This window comes from Vipera ursinii (assembly GCF_947247035.1).
Source record: "Vipera ursinii genome assembly, chromosome: 6".
NCBI lineage: Eukaryota > Metazoa > Chordata > Lepidosauria > Squamata > Viperidae > Vipera > Vipera ursinii.
The window spans coordinates 48,908,099-48,925,368 of NC_139515.1; the positions used below are offsets into that span (position 1 = coordinate 48,908,099).

Genomic DNA, 17,270 nt, shown 5'->3' on the forward strand with positions numbered 1-17,270 from the left:
GAGGAAACAATGGGCTTTCTTTTTTTAAAAATGGGTGGTAGTTTTCATACTGGACTTTTGCTGATTAACAGGGAGAGATGAGGTTTCAGTAATGGGCTATAGAATATGGGTATGATGTGGAATAATGAGATGTTTGGTTTTAAGAGATAATTATAAATTCTTAATGTTGGTTATATTTGCTTTGATGAAGGGGGAGGTTTCTTTTTATACTTTTCTTTTGTTTTTCTTTTTTTCTTCACTTTTTAATTTTTTAATGTATTTCTTTATACTTGTACAAGTTTTACTTGTATAATATAATCTTTACTTTAAAAATATTGACAAAAATAAATATAAATAATTTTATTACTTATCACCTTGTCTTAAAACACAACAAATGATATCTTCTTCCTATATTCCTGGTCTTATCTATAAACAAATCCTTAAAGCCTGTTGTTCAGTCCTGGTCAGCAAAAAATCATTAAGTTACCAGAGGTAAAACATCTAATTTAATCTTGATCAAACAAACCAATTCTATATTCCTTCTTTATACTTTTAATGGTCTTCATCTTCAATTTCTTCAAATAATGTCCTAGAACTTGATGTCTTTTGATTTTGTTTCTTCTCACAAAAAAATCCTTCAAAATTTTAATAATTTTATTTTGTAAATACAATATAGGAAAGTTATCCAAGTCATTCTTATAGTTTATTATTTGTATAAACATTTTAATTATTAAGATATTAGCTGGTTTTTGTATGTATATCTAGTGTAAAAACTTTTTCCATATCATTCTTGTAGTTTGTAATTTTTCAATTAATCTCAATCTTGTCCAAAAGGACAAGGTACTCAACCTTCAGTCTCATCCTATCATGATTTCTAAAAGACTTTTAAATTCAAAAGTCTTTAATTCAGAACAAAAGCATTTTCCCATAGGAAGGATTATTATTCATTCCAAAATCTTATTTCAAATCCATCTTACTTATAATTTTCAAAAGCCAACATTCTAATCACTTTTTTGCTGTTTTTTTTAGCAAAAACTATTTTTTTTGCTAAAAAAATATTTTTAAGTCCTTAAAGTTGTATTTAAAACTTCTTTCACTAAGGATTAATGGAAATTCTCTCAGTACTATAAAACATATTGTTCCAAATGTTTCTAATAACTAAAAAGAAATTAAAAAGCAGTTTCTGAAAGTGATTAATAAATGAGGTCCAGGGTCTCCTCCCCATGATGGCTGCTGAACAATATGAGATTTTGTTTGTCTCTTGCCAATGATCTACTGATACTGCTGCCAAAGCTGATTCTTTTTTTTTTATCCCATTTATATCCTGCCCTTCTCCGAAGACTCAGGGCGGCTTACAATCTAAGAAGCACAAATCAATGTGCTTAGCAATAGCCTTCATTCTATGTATATGCCTGCTTATTAGGGCTTTCGTCCCCCCCCCCAAGTGGCATTTTTACAAAGTCAGCTTATTGCCCCCAACAATCTGGGTCCTCATTCTCTGGTAGTGCTGTGCCCTGGATTTGAACGGAAGCACTTAGAAATGACTCAATACAGCTTTTGGATGGCCATTTGGGAAGGAGAGTCTTGAAGATTTCAGTTCCCTTTTGGGACTGGTCAGAAAGTCATTGGTCAGCCATCTTCCTTTCAACAGTTTATTTTCTTAAGTGAGTTTTAACTTCACTTTTTAAATTATCTGTTTTACTCTGCTTTTTATCATTCAAAGTTGATCATCTGACTGAATGCTAATTTATTTTAACCCCTTGGTGGACTCTTGCTGTTCTTTTTTTCCCTTTGATTTATGCTGCTTGAATAACTTTCATTTTTCTGTAAGAAAACACAGCATGTCCTTAGATAGTGAACGTGCTTTCATTTGATTTATATTAATCACGGATTTTCATCTTATTTTTTAAAATTTACCAAATACTTTGAGGTTTTTTTTAAAGTTTTTCATTTAATCTTGAACCAAAAAATCCAGAAAACATCTTTCCTGTTTTTTTCTGCTTTAGCATTCTTTGTTTCCTGGCTACGTTACACAGAGCAACAGTATATTGGATTACAGACAAGTAAGGGTGGCTGATATTCAGAAAAGGACCTTTTGGTAACCTGCAATTTTTAGCTAAAAGCTTTTTATTTTTAAGTTTGATTAAATGATAATGGCTGTAGAAAATCTTCACATGCATGAAATTAGAGTTACAAAATGAATGTGATTGAAAAGCTGCAAACCATTGGAAAGACTGGAAAAAGATATGGACTATATCAGGGGTGTCAAACTCAATTTCATTGAGGGCTGCATCAGCATTGCGGTTGCCCTCAGGGGGCTGGGTGGGCATGGCCAGGGTGGGCATGGCCTACTGGGTGGGCGTGGCTAGAGGGCGTGTGGCCTACTGGGTGGGCATGGCCAGCTCTACATCATTCGCATCAAGGGTGCCTATGGGGGCCCGGGCAGGAGTGGGACAGATCTGAGGGTCTCTGGCAGAAGGAGGGTCTCTGGGCCAGGGCCAAGGCAGTGGGGGCCGTTCCCTCACTGTTTCCAGGATGGCTTCGCGGGCCACATGAAACCACTTCGCGGGCCGGATCCGGCCCCCGGGCCTTGTGTTTGACATATCTGGACTATACAGACATAGAACCAACTAAGCCAATTGCATACCCGTCTCTAAAGTTCAAGCCTGCATTCTTTTACAATAGCAAAAGCCTGTGCGACTGGAGAAGTAATAAATTGGATTTTTGTAGGAGGACTGAAGAACTTTGGGGAATGGATATGTTACATTTAATCAGAAACCACTCATCTGGACTTTCTTGGGAAGATAAACCGATTGTGGAGACTGAACTTACTATATTTAATTGGATGATAACTGATAAGAGATGTTATTAAGAAACAAACATGGATATTTATTCCAGAATGAATTATTGTTAACTCTTCAGATATTTTGGGATAGATAAGATGCCATGGTAAACTTTCCACAAGTTGATTATAATAAGTTTGTTAACAGAGGGTTTTGAAACTTTAATCTTGTCCTTTTTATTATTGTTGTTCTTATTAACTATTTTGCAATTAATATATATATGGATGATAGTTCAATAATTTGCAAATAGACTTAGCAGTTTAAATTTTTTTCTGTTTCATAAGGGGCGGGAAACCAATATTGTAGAAATGTATTAATCAGTATTCAACTAGGGAAGATAATGGCTGGGAGCTTGATTGAAATCCCTCGACCCTCAGATGTTTAACTCATGAGCTGACAACAAAAAGCTCAGTTCCTATCATGGATCCATGGGGGGAGGGAGCTGTCTGGAGTTCAAGTGGACAATCTCATGATCTTTCCTTATTTTGAAGAATCTTTGTCATCCAGTATTAGCCATCTGATCATCAATCTCCATTGCAATTCTGTCCCCACTCCTTCAAGGACATTTAGTCCAACATGAAACCTCACTAAAGTCTCCAATGCAATGTTTTTTCAAGTATTTATTGCTGAAAAAGAAGGCTATATTTTATATAGCTTTGAATTTTTAATCAGGTAGGGAAAAAACTTTTAGTATCATACTGAATTTCCATACATATATACACATCTGAAGATAAATATGTATTAATTGTAAGACTAATATGTTTATTACAATTATTTGATCATAATACCAGACTACTGGTATATTTCAGCAAGACATGTAATTTAGATCTAAGAACCATAAGCAAAATTTTGAAAACCAAATTGAGTCTCCAAACATTCGGGCGTGATTAGCACTTCTATGTGGTAGAACAATTTTTTTTCTATTATACATATTGCTTTTATGTTTGATTTTTACTAGCTTAACATGACTTTTCAACTAGTAGTCTGAAATCAGATTGCAAAATACTTTTAACAATAAATTTATCTAATCTGTGACCATTCATAATCAGGAAACTTTAACCTTCTTTTCTAAGAAAAAAAACCACGTTATTTTTTGACTTAATACAATCAATATGATATACTTCAGAAGTTGAAAATCCATGACCACCTGCATCTCCTAAAACTTTTTGGGATTACTGGAGTTGTCCTGGACGGTACCGTCATAATTCAGCATTCAGATGAGCTTAGCAGAACTAAAAATAAAAGAAGAAAAGCTAGAGCCTTGTGCACAATAAATAATTTAAGGAGGAGTATTACTTTTAGACCATTATGACATCATCACCTTGACTTCAGCCCCCAGTTTCCAAAAGCGAATCATTAATACTGGTAAAAAGACTCCCTCTTGAAGAAAGAAGCAACAGGAAAAGAAATTCTCTGCAACGGATTTTTTCATTCAAAGAATACAGTGTTAGAGAGTCAGAGAGTATAAAATATCCTGGAAAGTGAAGACATATTTTTACAGAGTAGATTAGATGCTACAAATTATTAGTTTTCCAGTTGCACCACTATAAAAATAGCTGACCTCTGCATGGACAAGCGTCTTGATCGCTTGATCCCAGATAGACTGTTTGGATTCCAAGCTTTTCCACTGGAATTAATGTTTCTATCTCTCTGCAGTAGTTATTTGTAACATGTACTTGCAACTCCTTGAAATCAAGTTGACGTATAAGGAGAGCTTTTTTTTCCACGAGGGTGAACAACAAGGTTACCCTTTACAATGTTTGGTATGTTACAGGCACTTAATAGGCAAAGTATAGAATCTGGTCATGCAGACGTTGGCTTCAGATCATTGTTTACACCATTCCATTTATTCCTAAATTCTTAGGGAAAAAAACATGGCCATCGAAAACCAATGCAACTAGATGTGTTACTAAGCATTTGCATTTGCACCTAGCAGTTCGAAAGCACGTAAAAATGCAAGTAGAAAAATAGGGACCACTACGGTGGGAAGGTAACAGCGTTCCGTGCGCCTTTGGCGTCTAGTCATGCCGGCCACATGACCACGGAGACGTCCTCGGACAAGCGCTGGCTCTTCGGCTTTGAAACGGAGATGAGCACCGGCCCCTAGAGTCGGAAACGACTAGCACGCATGTGCGGGGGAACCTTTACCTTTACCTTTATATCAAAAAACAGGAAGCAGTAATTTTGATTTGGTCTGAGCTGGAGTCCAGCGGTATTGTTTAAAAGTACATATGCAAACAAGTAATTGCTACTTGCTTCAAACACAAGGGTCTGATTGAAAACTGAGCAATCTGGCACACATGGCACACATATATCCACTGAATGCACATTCCCTATATGCCAACAGAGCCTTATGAATAAGCCCATGGATGGATGACAGAAAAGAATATATGGCCACCCAAATCGAGCACTGAGATTAATAATAATAATAATATAAAGTTGGAAGGGACCTTGGAGGTCATCTAGTCCAACCCCCTGCTCAGGCAGGAAACCCTATACCATTTCAGGCAAATGAAATTATAGGCAGCTTACAACAAATCATAGAAAATCAAACAATGAACAATTCCATATAAACACAGAAAATGCTTCCTAGACAACCAGGGCTCACATCACACCTACTCCAGATGTGTACTCATCATGGCCTGAGTGCCTGAGCAAATAGCCAAGCTTTTCTAAAGGTCAAAAATATGTTGGGGTGGGATGAGGAGAAGTGTCCCTGAGGGCAGGATGGATCATAGCTGCTAAACAAAGTCTTGTGATGATTGCTACTTGCCGATCTTCTTAGCAGCATTGCCACAGTGCCCCTTTCTCTTTATACTCTTGGACCACACCTAATTGATTAGGGTCATGGGAATGGCATGCCGAAAGAAAAAGGCAACAATAATGCTCAGCCAATGCTAAGATGTTGCTTTGCCTCTTTGCAGGTGTAATCTTCAGCCCTACTTCGGAGATCTATACGTAGCCCTGGGTCCACAAGGCTTCATCCTTATTTGGGATTGAAATTGATTACAGGTAGTCCTTGATTTACAACAGTTCGCTCGAAGTTACAATGGCACTGGAAAAAGTGACATGACCATTTCTACACTTATGACCATTGTGGCATCCCTATGGTCATTTGATCAAAATTCAGACACTTGACAAGTGACTCATACTTACAACAGTTGCAGCGTCCTGGGGTCATGTGATCACCTTTTGCAACTTTCTGACAAGTGGTCGATGGGGAAGCCCAATTCGCTTACCAACCGTGCTACCAGCTTAACAACTTCCGTGATTCACTTAACAAATGTGGAAAATAGGTCATAAAACGGGGCAAAACTCACTTAACAAATGTCTCACTTAGCAACAGAAATTTGGGGCTCAACTGTGGACATAAGTCGAGGACTAACTGTACTCGGGGTTTTTTTCCTTCACACCGGACACTCTTAGACCAGGAGACAAGCAACTCAGCTTTGTCATTCATTCCCTCCCCCCACCGTTTTTTTTTTTTAAAATGGCTCTTGGCTTTATAATTTTGGGGGTGGGGGTGGGGAACAGAAGGTGTGTGTCCTTTCCGCTGCTCCTTTCGGCCTGGCCCACAACAGTCTCAGGCTGGCACCCAGAGCTGGCTTTCTGCTCGGCTCCTCAGAGGGGGCTGCCTGGCGACAGCTAAAAGTTGGATAGAGTTTCAGGGGCTACTATATATAAAGCAGCCGAGGGCTCTTATGTCACCGCACTAATTAAATTCCGTCGGGCCGCTTCTCTCGCGCGCGCTCTCCGGGCTGCCTTGACCAGCCCCGCCTCCCCCCCCCCTCCGGGAGGCCCAGAGGCGACCCGCGAGCCCATCATGATGGACCTTTTCGAATCCGGCTCCTACTTCTTCTACCTGGACAGCGAGAATGGGGCCCTGCAGAGCTTGGATATGGCCGAGGGGTCGCCGCTCTACCCGGGCAGCGACAGCACCCTGTCGCCCTCGTCGTGCCAGGACCAGTTAGCCCCGGAGCCCGGCGGCGGCGGCGGCGGCGGCGGCGACAGCAGCGGCGAGGAGCAGCACGTGCTGGCGCCGCCGGGCTTCCAGCCGCTGCACTGCCCGGGCCAGTGCCTGATCTGGGCCTGCAAGACTTGCAAGAAGAAAGCGGCGCCCACCGACCGGCGCAAGGCGGCCACGCTGCGCGAGAGGAGGCGCCTCAAGAAGATCAACGAGGCCTTCGAGGCCCTCAAGAGGCGGACGGTGGCCAACCCCAACCAGCGGCTGCCCAAGGTGGAGATCCTGCGCAGCGCCATCAGCTACATCGAGAGGCTGCAGGAGCTGCTCCAGCGCCTCGACCAGCAGGACAAAGGCCAGGAGCTGCTCCTGCCCGCCGGCGAGGGAAGCGCCGCGGACAACCGCGCCTTCGGCTTCGGCAGCCCCACGCGCGGAAACGTAAGCGCGGCTCTGCCACTGCCCGCGCCCCGTCTCTTCACTTGGCCTTGGCCAGCCGGGGAAGTGGGCTGGGCGCGGCAGTGGGGCGGGGCGGGCGCTTGGAAGTGGCTGGTAATCGCGGCCTTACCCTCTTCCCCAGCTTGCTTTCTTTCTTTCTTTCTTTCTTTCTTTCTTTCTTTCTTTCTTTCTTTCTTTCTTTCTTTCTTTCTTTCTTTCTTTCTTTCTTTCTTTCCTTTTCCTTTTCCTTTTCCTTTTCCTTTTCCTTTTCCTTTTCCTTTTCCTTTTCCTTTTCCTTTTCCTTTTCCTTTTCCTTTTCCTTTTCCTTTTCCTTCTCCTTCTCCTTCTCCTTCTCCTTCTCCTTCTCCTTCTCCTTCTCCTTCTCCTTCTCCTTCTCCTTCTCCTTCTCCTTCTCCTTCTCCTTCTCCTTCTCCTTCTCCTTCTCCTTTTCAGATGGCCACCACCGACTACTTGAACACCTGCAGCTCCGTCTGGCCGAGCGGTTCTGACCATTCCCGGACGTTGCCGATCAGCGCCAAGGAAGGTAAAGCGCGCTTCATGCTGGGCTAGCGGGATGTAGGAGCGCACTTCTCCGCCTCTGAATTGGCTGGGGAACCGGGGCCTCGTCCAGACGTCTGTCCTTCGCAGGTTTGGCCTGAATTGGCTGCCAAGACAGCCCAAATCCTCACAAATTCTTCGACCTCCACAATTAACAAAATGGAGTGGCTGTTAGGTGACGGAAGCAACCTCAGCCAAACGGGATCTTCTTCTGCTTCTGAGAGCTGCAATGAGCCATCAGGGTGCAAGTGCCGATTTCAACAGGACAACTTAGTAGCCTAAAATTGTGACCGGGGTTAATATCTAGAATACATTTTTACTCACCGAGCGCTGCAGCTGTTTTCCGTGTATCTCAGGCCCAGAATCAAAACAAGCGTTTTGTACAGTTGGATCTTCTCTTTTAAGAATCAAGGCAACCGGCATGTTAAAAGCTCGCTTCGAAGTTTAGAATTCTTAAAGTAAATGCCTGTAGGATCCTGGCAGCTTCCGAAACAGCTGAGCTTTAGGACCCAATTATATCGGTGGTGTTTTACAGGCGATTCGGAAATAACAGACCCCACACGGAATGAAATGGGAAAGCCTGGTTTCGAAGCATAAGTTTAGCAGCCTATTTGGCCCTAAATTTGATGGCGTTAAAATAACTGAAGCGTCTCAGGCGATTTACTACGGCACAACTTTTCCTAGACTCCCGGGGGTTTTTTTATAAGTCAACGCAGCGAATTGCATGCTAGCTGCATGTATGTCACATTGTCACATGTGCACGTATGTCGCATTGTGCGCTTACATTCTTCCTTGAAAGAATGCCAAACCGTTCAGAATTATTAAGATCAAATTACCCTGGAATCGTACTTGACCCCTGGGGACCTTGAGAACTGCATGGACAACAGCCACTCAGTCACACCCGACTGGAGGTGCATATGACGGTGAGGTTTTAGATCCCGAGAGCCGGCACAGTCATAAATGCATTACTTACCACCAGAATGAGGGTGATTAAAATACTAGGGGAGGAAGGGGTTGAAGCGTTACAGTGGAAAGTTGACTTCCTTGATGTTTACTCTCACTAAAGTCCTGATCTTAACGTTGCTCTCCCGCTTTTCTCTTCTTTGCAAAACAGGAGGGGCTCCCGCGGATTCTTCAGCCTCAAGCAGCCTGCGTTGCCTTTCCTCCATCGTGAACAGTATCTCTTCCGAAGATCGCAAAGTACCCAACGGGGAAGAAGTGGTGGAAAAGTAGTGATCCGATAGCATTTTTTTGAAAACGGGCAGTGCAAGGAACTGCTTGAGTTCGCACTTGAAGCGAAACCCCGAAATAATTTAATCTTCTGGAAATTCTAGAAGGGATAGGGAGGGCAGGACAGCTGAATAAATAAATGTGCACCTTCTTCAGAGGAAACTTTTGCCTCCTGACAAAGGGTACCGTCCGTCCCTCTCTGATTTAAATTCTATTTTTTATTTATCACCCAATTGTTTTATAATTAATATATTTGTGTTTGGAGAACATCTTCATTGAAACACTCATTCTTGTTTGAAGGAAGCTTATGATCCTGAGATCTTGGTTTCTTTGTATGTGAGTGTGTACGTGTGTGTGTGTGTGTTTGTGTGTGTATAAAATTACAAGTATATAATTTTAGTATTTCCCCTTTTTTTAACAGAATATATATTTAAAATATGGGATGTAATCTTGTATATAAGACTGTAAAATAAATCTCTTTCTGTACAAAGTTTGTCAAGAATATTTTCATCTTTCCGTGGGATTCAGTTAAAAACTGGAAGAAAAAAAGAATAAATGAACGAAACAACTGGAAATTCCTCTTTCTCTCCCTTCTACTGGCATCCATTTTGCCCTTCAAATGTTTCTGTTACTACCGGTAGTAATGAATAAAATAAAAGGAGCCGGAATTCTTAGTGGTTCTTGTTCCTCAGCTGTGGAAGTTTCTGAGTAAGTTCGGAAATAAACTGGGCATCCAGAAATCAGGGTCTGTCTGAGCAGGGATCTCTCAGGTGCTGGAAACCCCTTTTTCCTGGTTTCAATATTTTAACTCGTTAATCCAAACGTCTACAACCGCTAAAATATCTTGAAAGTTGTCAAGCTCTCGATCGAAGCAGAAGGCGGCCAAGAACTTTCCCCCACCCCAATTCTTCTCTTAGTAGGTAGCCGGCTAGTTTTGGGTCAGTTGAAATAAACGGTCCGGAGAAAGGTGATCGGATGGGCACTGGGCGTTAACTGGCTGGTTTGATTGCCTTGGGATCCCTCCGACAGTCGAGCTCCGGCTTTCCCGCCCCTTCCCCCGACGCGAGCTTTGTTAGAGACCTCACCTCGTGCGTGTGCCGGAATCGCTTTCAGCAAAACTAAAATATGAATTATTTTAGTTAACGCCCTATCGGGGTTTGCTGTACAGTTCCTAAAGACCTTCAAGCTTATTGGGATCGTGTATCGGCCCCTATGTGCCAATGTTGAATCACAGCTTTCATTGTCCACCAGTGCTTAACGTCAAAATGTTTACGTGTGTGCCGCGCCCCTACTTTTTTTTTTAAGGTGGGGAAGACTTTGGGACGGTCTTCCCGTCAGCAAAAATTTCTGGGCGGAAATTCCGGAGGGTGACAAAAATTAGCCAAGTGCCTGGTGACGGGGCCCCGCGGCAGAGGTTAAGGGGCAGCGGGGCGAGGAAGGGCTGAGAGAGAGCGGGACAAATAAGACACCCCTTCCCAATTAAAGCGCGTAGAAAAGGCAGCTAGCTACTTCTGAGACTGTCCTAGACGGCGCTCCAAGTTGTCCCAGTTTATTTATCAAGAGAGGGTAGGGCAGAGAGGGAGGGATGGCCACTAAGGAGCACTGGCATGGCCGCCGCCTTTCCCTCCCCGGGGGGGGAGAGAGGGGGGGGAGGGGTAAAGAAAAGACAATCGTACAGACCTGGGTTATTGGTAATCCAGATTAAAGCATAATTGTAAAAGGAATTATGAAATATATCACACGGCTGCAGTTATGCACTTCATAGGTTGGAAGAAAATTCAGTGAATACTTCCAGCCTTATTTCCTAGGAAACGCGCCCGGAACTTCAATGCAGAGTCCTGCACAAGAGTCCTGCAAGAGTCCAGCAAAAGTGCCCTTGTCTTTATCTAATATTCTTTCTATTGGGCGTCCACTTGAGCTGGTCCCATCTCCTCGGAAGACGCGGTTCAAAACAAAGAGTTGCAATTTCACACAGCTGAATAGGGCTTCTTGGGATGGTCATTTTAAGGGTGACGCAAAAGGCTTGGAAAATGTTCAGTTTACGCACACCCAAAAACTGGGTGAAGCCACGGTCCAGGTCCAGCCGCTATCTGTGGCTTGCTCGGCAGTCTCCTACATACACTTTACTCTTACGTCTTTGAGTTGTGTACGGTGTTTTGCCCCGTTAGCAAGCATGCTTAGGATTGAACTATAAAAGTGTATATACAGAAAAGTCCTGATATTATCTGCTAACATTGCTGTGCCAATCCAAAAAATACTACCTGTAAAAAAATTGAACACCTTTGCAGTTGTGCGTTTGAATAAACATACTTGACTCACAGGGATGAGGCTCAAATGTTTGTATTCTTATAATGATGTACTATTTGCTTAAGATTAGTTTTAGGTGATCGCGAATTTTTTAACAATAAAATATATATTCAGGAGAAGGTAGAACCATTCTTTCTAAATATTTTTTCCTAGGAGAAGAATCACAGCACCAGGTCTAGTTGTGAACCAAGAATACTTACTCAGAAGAGCTACTATATTGAATGGCTCCTACTACAGGTAAGAGAGATAGAAATACAAAGCAGCTTTCTCCCCACCCACCCCCTCCCTCCCTCCGTCCGTGTGTGTGTGTGTGTGTGTGTGTGTGTGTGTGTGTGATATTTTAGCCGTGCCACACAGTGTTTGGTTCTCCTCCACCTTCCTCAGCAAAGCTGTGTAACGTGAGAAATTGTTTGGAATAAGGAGATTTCAAGGTTTCTCATTAAGGAGGAAAAAAATCTTTGTTCTTTTTTCTCTCTCCCTCTCCAGTATTGCCCCCAGACTGTTGAGGCAATATGCTGACTCTGTCAACAGCTTAGAGAGGGCTGTACAGCACTATGAAGCGGTATATAAGTCTAAGTGCTATTGCTGCACCACCACTCCCGGTGACTGCAGCCGAAGAACCCCGGGTTGGGTTTGGAATGAAAGTGTTTGCATTCATTGACCATTTTTATTTGAGGCTGAAGCCAAAAACTGCACAATGGTGGAAGCACAAAACCGAGAGGTGAGGGCTGGAGAGAGATAAATATAGCTTTGTCTGGGGGAGGGGGGGGTAGGCTCTTTCCCTGCACTTCCTCCAGGGCGGGGGCGGGGGTCTTGCAAAGGGATCCAGAACTTTCTCTGATGCGGTTTCCTCGAAGTGCTCCTGAATCTTTTTCTTAGGCGATGGGGACGGAGAGAACAACTGAAGTATGACACCATCAGGACCGGGGAATCCTGGGCCTTGTAGTTCCGATGGGGAGGGGGCCCGAGGAGGGCAGGCTTCCCTTGTGCAACCAGCTTCCACTTTAGGGGTGGGGAAGGGGAGAAAAAGTATTGAACAAACCAGCAGTATTCCCCAGGGCTCTCGGATGCTTTGAGCTGAATCTGAATCTGATGCTTGTCCGAGTTTGCTATCTAGCCATGACTATAGACAAAGCATCGAATAAAATGTGCGGACGCACCGAACTACTTTATGGACAATAACATTAGAATATTTTCTCTCGGTGGCTGCACCGAATAACTTTGTAATCAACCTAGAATTATTGGCTGAAGTCTAGATTACTCTTGATCGAGACCCTCCCCTGTCTTAGAACTCAGGATGCTATCGGAGGATGATGGGATCTGTTTCTGTTTAGGCAGCCTTCCGAATCTGCACAGGTGGGCTACGAAAAGAGCTCCCGATCCGGACATAGATTTGTGAGCCGCTCAATCTGAAGAGGTTGCGATTTCTTTAGACGTCACATCCGGAAGAGGATACAATGAAGGAATAAGAACTGTAATCTTTGTAATCTTTTTTTTCCTACCCCCCAAACTTTTGTATTCCATTTTTCCAAAGCTAGTTCCATTCCATTAAGGCAGGCTGATAAATGTGCATCGAAGGACCCAAATCTCAAAGTTTTCAGTGAGACTCAGAGTCTAAAGTTAGTGTCCAATTGCAATAGTGAGACTGGTAGAAATTAAAAGGATTCTATTACATTTTTTCCGAGACCTACTACATTCCCTCTGTGTAATGGTTAATTTAACAAATTAAACTATGAAGTATGCCGGAGTATCAGTAGATACCATTAATGGTTCAACTAATTAGCCACCCAGAGGTGTCCTATTAGTAAGATGGGTGGCATAAAAAAGTCAATAAATAAAATTGCATTCATTCCATCTCTTTGGCATTTGCTTCTCCCTTCTTTGCCTCGAACGAAGCCGCTGCTCTGAGGCACCATGAAGGATGGGAAGAAGCCTTTGATGTGGCAGGTGCGCTCACCGGTGGCCCAGTCTTTGGACCCAGAGGTATTGGGCAATCTTTCCCCCAGAGGAGTAGGGCTGTGCCGGGTGGGAGACCCTTTTGATTGGGGTGTCGAACAAAAGGAGTCAGAATACACCAAAGGTCTCTGTTCCAATTAGGAAACTCACGTAATTAAGCACCCACCTTTGTGGATCCGCTGGGCAGATTTCCAGAACTTCCGGCTACCTTCCAAATCCTTTTATGCTGCAGGTCCGTCGTGAGCGGCGTCCCAGTCCCTTAAACAGCGAAAGGACGAAGACAAGGAACTCAAGGTCAGCTCCGGCCGGCTTTTCCACAAACGGGGGGGGGGGCTTTGGGTGCCGTGGTTTTCCCCGCCAGAGGACTAAGCCCCGGGCCGCCTGACCTATTCCAGCAGACCGCTTTTGATCTCGTCCAGCCGGAGCCTAGGGCGATGGCTTTTGCAGCTGGTGGCCCAGCCCGAGCCCGCCCTTCCCTGGAGCAGGTAAGGCTGTGTTGACATAGGTGTGCAGGCTTGGGGAAGGGAGGACCCGGGCGCGGGAGATGGGGGATGCCACGGAGCTGCGGCCCCTCCCCCGATTCGCTCATTTGGGTGGCTGAAAACTGAGCTCCGGAGGCCAGCGTCCCGGAGGAGGAAGAAATGCAGCTGGACGTTTCCTTGTCTGCTGGGGACTAGCTTTAAGATCAGCCCACCACTCAGCTCCTCCAGTCTTGTCAAACTACAGTGTCCACCATCCCAACGACTGAGTGAGGGAAGCGGAGGGCTCCGATCATAGGTCCACACGGTTACACAGTAGAAAAGTACGCATTTGGACTACTCGTGAACTTCACTTCTTAATTTAACGCTTAAAAAAAACCCAACACCCTTCTATTTGCATCCAGCAGCTGAGAGTCTTAATGAGCCGCCTCATTAACTGGCGCTCGCTTCGATTCTGCAAAGCTGCGCCCCAGAACCAGCCGCGGAATCCTCAAGCCTTAAGACGTGGACATTATCTGACCCGTATTTCATCTGACCCGTATTTAGAAATAGGGACCGAGTTCATACAAGCCACTTAACTTTATGGTAAATCAACCCGTTATCCGATCCCCCGCATTGTTTTTAACCATAAACGACTAAGGCATAAAATAGATTCGCACGACGGACTTAAACCACCGTGGGCCTCGCCCAACTTAGCACATCCTGCGAATACTATGACCACTAGGCATCCCTTGACCGAATTATTTATTTATTTATTTATTTATTTATTTATTTATTTATTGATGGGATTTATATCCCGCCCTATCTCCCGAAGGACTCAGGGCGGCTAACAACAAAACATATAATAAGTACATAAATCAAGATAAAATGAAATTGAGAACATCAGTGCAATAAAAAAATTAGAGAATTTAAAAAATGAAATAAAAATACTAAATATAAATTAATTAAGTGTAGTCTCGGGGGAACTGAACGTGAAATATTTATGGGGAAGGAGTTTCGACTAACACGAAGTTTAGGAACTACAACGCGCCTCCCACCCCCCAGGCCACCCAGGCCACCCAGGCCAAGGAGGCGAAGATCTGACGGCTGGGCGGGAAAGGTCGCTAAGCCTTCCAGCCGCCGCCCCGGCAGCAGCGCTCCAGGGCTTCCCTACCCGGCCGTTCTTGTTCCTGTCTCTTCCCCGCCGCTTGCCCGAAGATCACTTGCCCAAGACATTTTGGGCAGCTGGACCGAAAGCCCTCGGCAGGGGAGGGGTCTTCCTGTCCCGCAGATGCATCAGCCGAAGCAGGATCTGGCGAGGATCTTCTATTAGCAGGGGGACGCGGAGGCCCTGCTGGCTGGGGGCCGATGGGAAATGGACTCGCAGGGTTTGTCTATGGAGGCTCTCAATCATCCAGTTCACGGTTGTCCCAAAGGAGGTGCTTTTTTTTTTTCCCAAAAGGCAACTGGATTTTCTTGGGGTTTTTTTTTTCTTTTTCTTTGAAAACGTTTCTTCTCATCCAAGAAACTTCTTCAGGTCTGACTCGGGACATTCAGAATATTCTACATTTAGTTCGAACTGACGACGTTTACTGGATGAGAAACGAAACGTTTTCAAAGACAAAAAAAAAACCACAAGAAAGTCCAGTTGCCTTTTGGAAAAAGAACCTCCTTTGGGACGACTCGAAGGATCGGTGGAGGCCGCCCTGCTTTCTTTCTTTCTTTCTTTCTTTCTTTCTTTCTTTCTTTCTTTCTTTCTTTCTTTCTTTCTTTCTTTCTTTCTTTCTTTCTTTCTTTCTTTCTTTCTTTCTTTCTTCCTCTCCCTCTCCCTCTCCCTCTCCCTCTCTCCCTCTCTCTCTCTCTCTCTCTCTCTCTCTCTCTCTCTCCTCTTTCCTTCGGGATCTCCGGCCTTTCGGAGGCCCTCCCGTCCATATGGCGAGCATTGCGTAAGACCTCTGTAGGGACCCCGAAACATTTTCACCCGAACGCTCTCAGTTTGTTCGCGGGACAAAACACCCTGTAGAAATCTTTACAATGAACCAGCCTGAAAGTAAAAGATTCAACGAAGGCATAAACTTCTGTGCGGAACGTGCCCAAGAAAGACGAAAGAGTACCACGGCCATTCCACTCACTCAAATTCTTCCCTAAATCCTCATCTCGAAAATGCTCCGCGGCTTCTTCAATTTGGAGACTCCGACAAGAGCAGAAGAGCGAGAGTATGCCCGGTCACAACGTTGCCTTGGAGTTTGCGTCCAACAGCACCCGAGAACCAAGAGCTCTTCCAGGCTTGTCATCACAAAATCCAGTGAGGTCACATGGAACGAAAAAGGGCTGAAAATCATTTGAGCTCGGAGACGAATTAAGGAGCCAGAATGAGCTGTCGTCAGATCGGAATGCTTGCGCGCCAGAAGACCGAGACCTGGCCTGCCTTTGCTTAACCTAAACCCTGGTTTAAGGAAAATTTGCAACTGCAAAGGTGGAGGCGGCTACCTAAACGTGGGACTCGCGAATGGCGCCAGAGGCCAGGGCGATGCACCTGATGGCCGGTCGACTTTGAACAGAAAAGCCGGCGGTTCCCTGGTGGCAAGTTCACAGAATAGCGCGCTTGTGGCTTGACTTAGTCGGCCCTTTTGAATCTGAGGTCAATTTATTGAGTGGATTTGCACAGCTAGAGTTACCTTTCAATAACCCGCATAAATATCAAACTGCGAACAAGGAAGCGTCTGTAGGTCCCCTTAGGAAGAAGCCCCGCTACATAACGAGGGACTTACGGGGCGTATGAACTTAGGATTGTTTGGGGGGGGGGTCGGGTATTGTGGGAAGAGAGATGTGAGTGTGTCTGGTAGCCTCTAATCAGAACAGACATGTCAAACACAAGGCCCGGGGGCCCAGATCCGGCCCACGAAGTGGTTTCATGTGACCCGCAAAGCCATCCTAGAAACAGTGAGGGAACGGCCCCCCACTGCCTTGGCCCTGGCCCAGAGACCCTCCTTCTGCCAGAGACCCTCAGATCTGTCCCACTCCTGCCCAGGCCCTCATAGGCACCCTTGATGCAAACGATGTGGAGCTGGCCACGCCCACCCAGTAGGCCACGCCCACCCTGGCCACACCCACCCGGCCCCTTGAGGGCAACCGCAATGCTGATGTGGCCCTCAATGAAATTGAGTTTGACACCCCCGAATTAGAAGGAGCCTGGAAGAAGCATTTCGGTTTTATTACAGAGGATAAACTGGGAATCGGACAGCCCAGAAGAAAAGGAAACGCCAGACAATGGTGTCCCAGCTGGCTGCTGCTTTGTGAAAGGCCCTTGTGCGTAACTGAACTGCCACTGAGGAAGGGCCCCCTGCGCCTTCTTTCGCTTTCTCTCCTTTCAGTGCCCTTCCCCCTGCCTCCCTCCCAACCTCCCCGCGAGCAACCGCTCCCCGGATGACGCGATGCGGACCCACCGTTCAGCTCAGCGATTCTCTTACTGGGCACAGTGGAGGCTCGTCACCCAGCCTAAGACCGTGTGCCGTTTGTCAGTCATGAACGTGCCTCAAAGGC

General features: G+C 44.9%; 1 protein-coding gene across 1 annotated transcript; it reads left to right on the forward strand.

Annotated features, from left to right (window-relative positions):
- The first annotated feature begins 6,564 nt into the window (after positions 1-6,564).
- On the forward strand, positions 6,565-9,465 carry MYF6 (myogenic factor 6). Its single transcript, XM_083366729.1, has 3 exons — positions 6,565-7,221; positions 7,672-7,762; positions 8,891-9,465. The coding sequence occupies exons 1-3, from the start codon at positions 6,646-6,648 to the stop codon at positions 9,007-9,009; spliced, it is 786 nt and encodes a 261-aa protein (XP_083222855.1). The 5' UTR covers positions 6,565-6,645; the 3' UTR covers positions 9,010-9,465.
- The last annotated feature ends 7,805 nt before the right edge of the window (positions 9,466-17,270 follow it).

Excerpts from the sequence above, each read along its gene's own strand:
- MYF6 (XM_083366729.1), top strand. The coding sequence starts at position 6,646 with ATGATGGACCTTTTCGAATCCGGCTCCTACTTCTTCTACCTGGACAGC. Across the intron at positions 7,222-7,671 it reads GCAGCCCCACGCGCGGAAAC|ATGGCCACCACCGACTACTT; the intron begins GTAAGCGCGGCT and ends TCTCCTTTTCAG. Across the intron at positions 7,763-8,890 it reads GCCGATCAGCGCCAAGGAAG|GAGGGGCTCCCGCGGATTCT; the intron begins GTAAAGCGCGCT and ends TTTGCAAAACAG.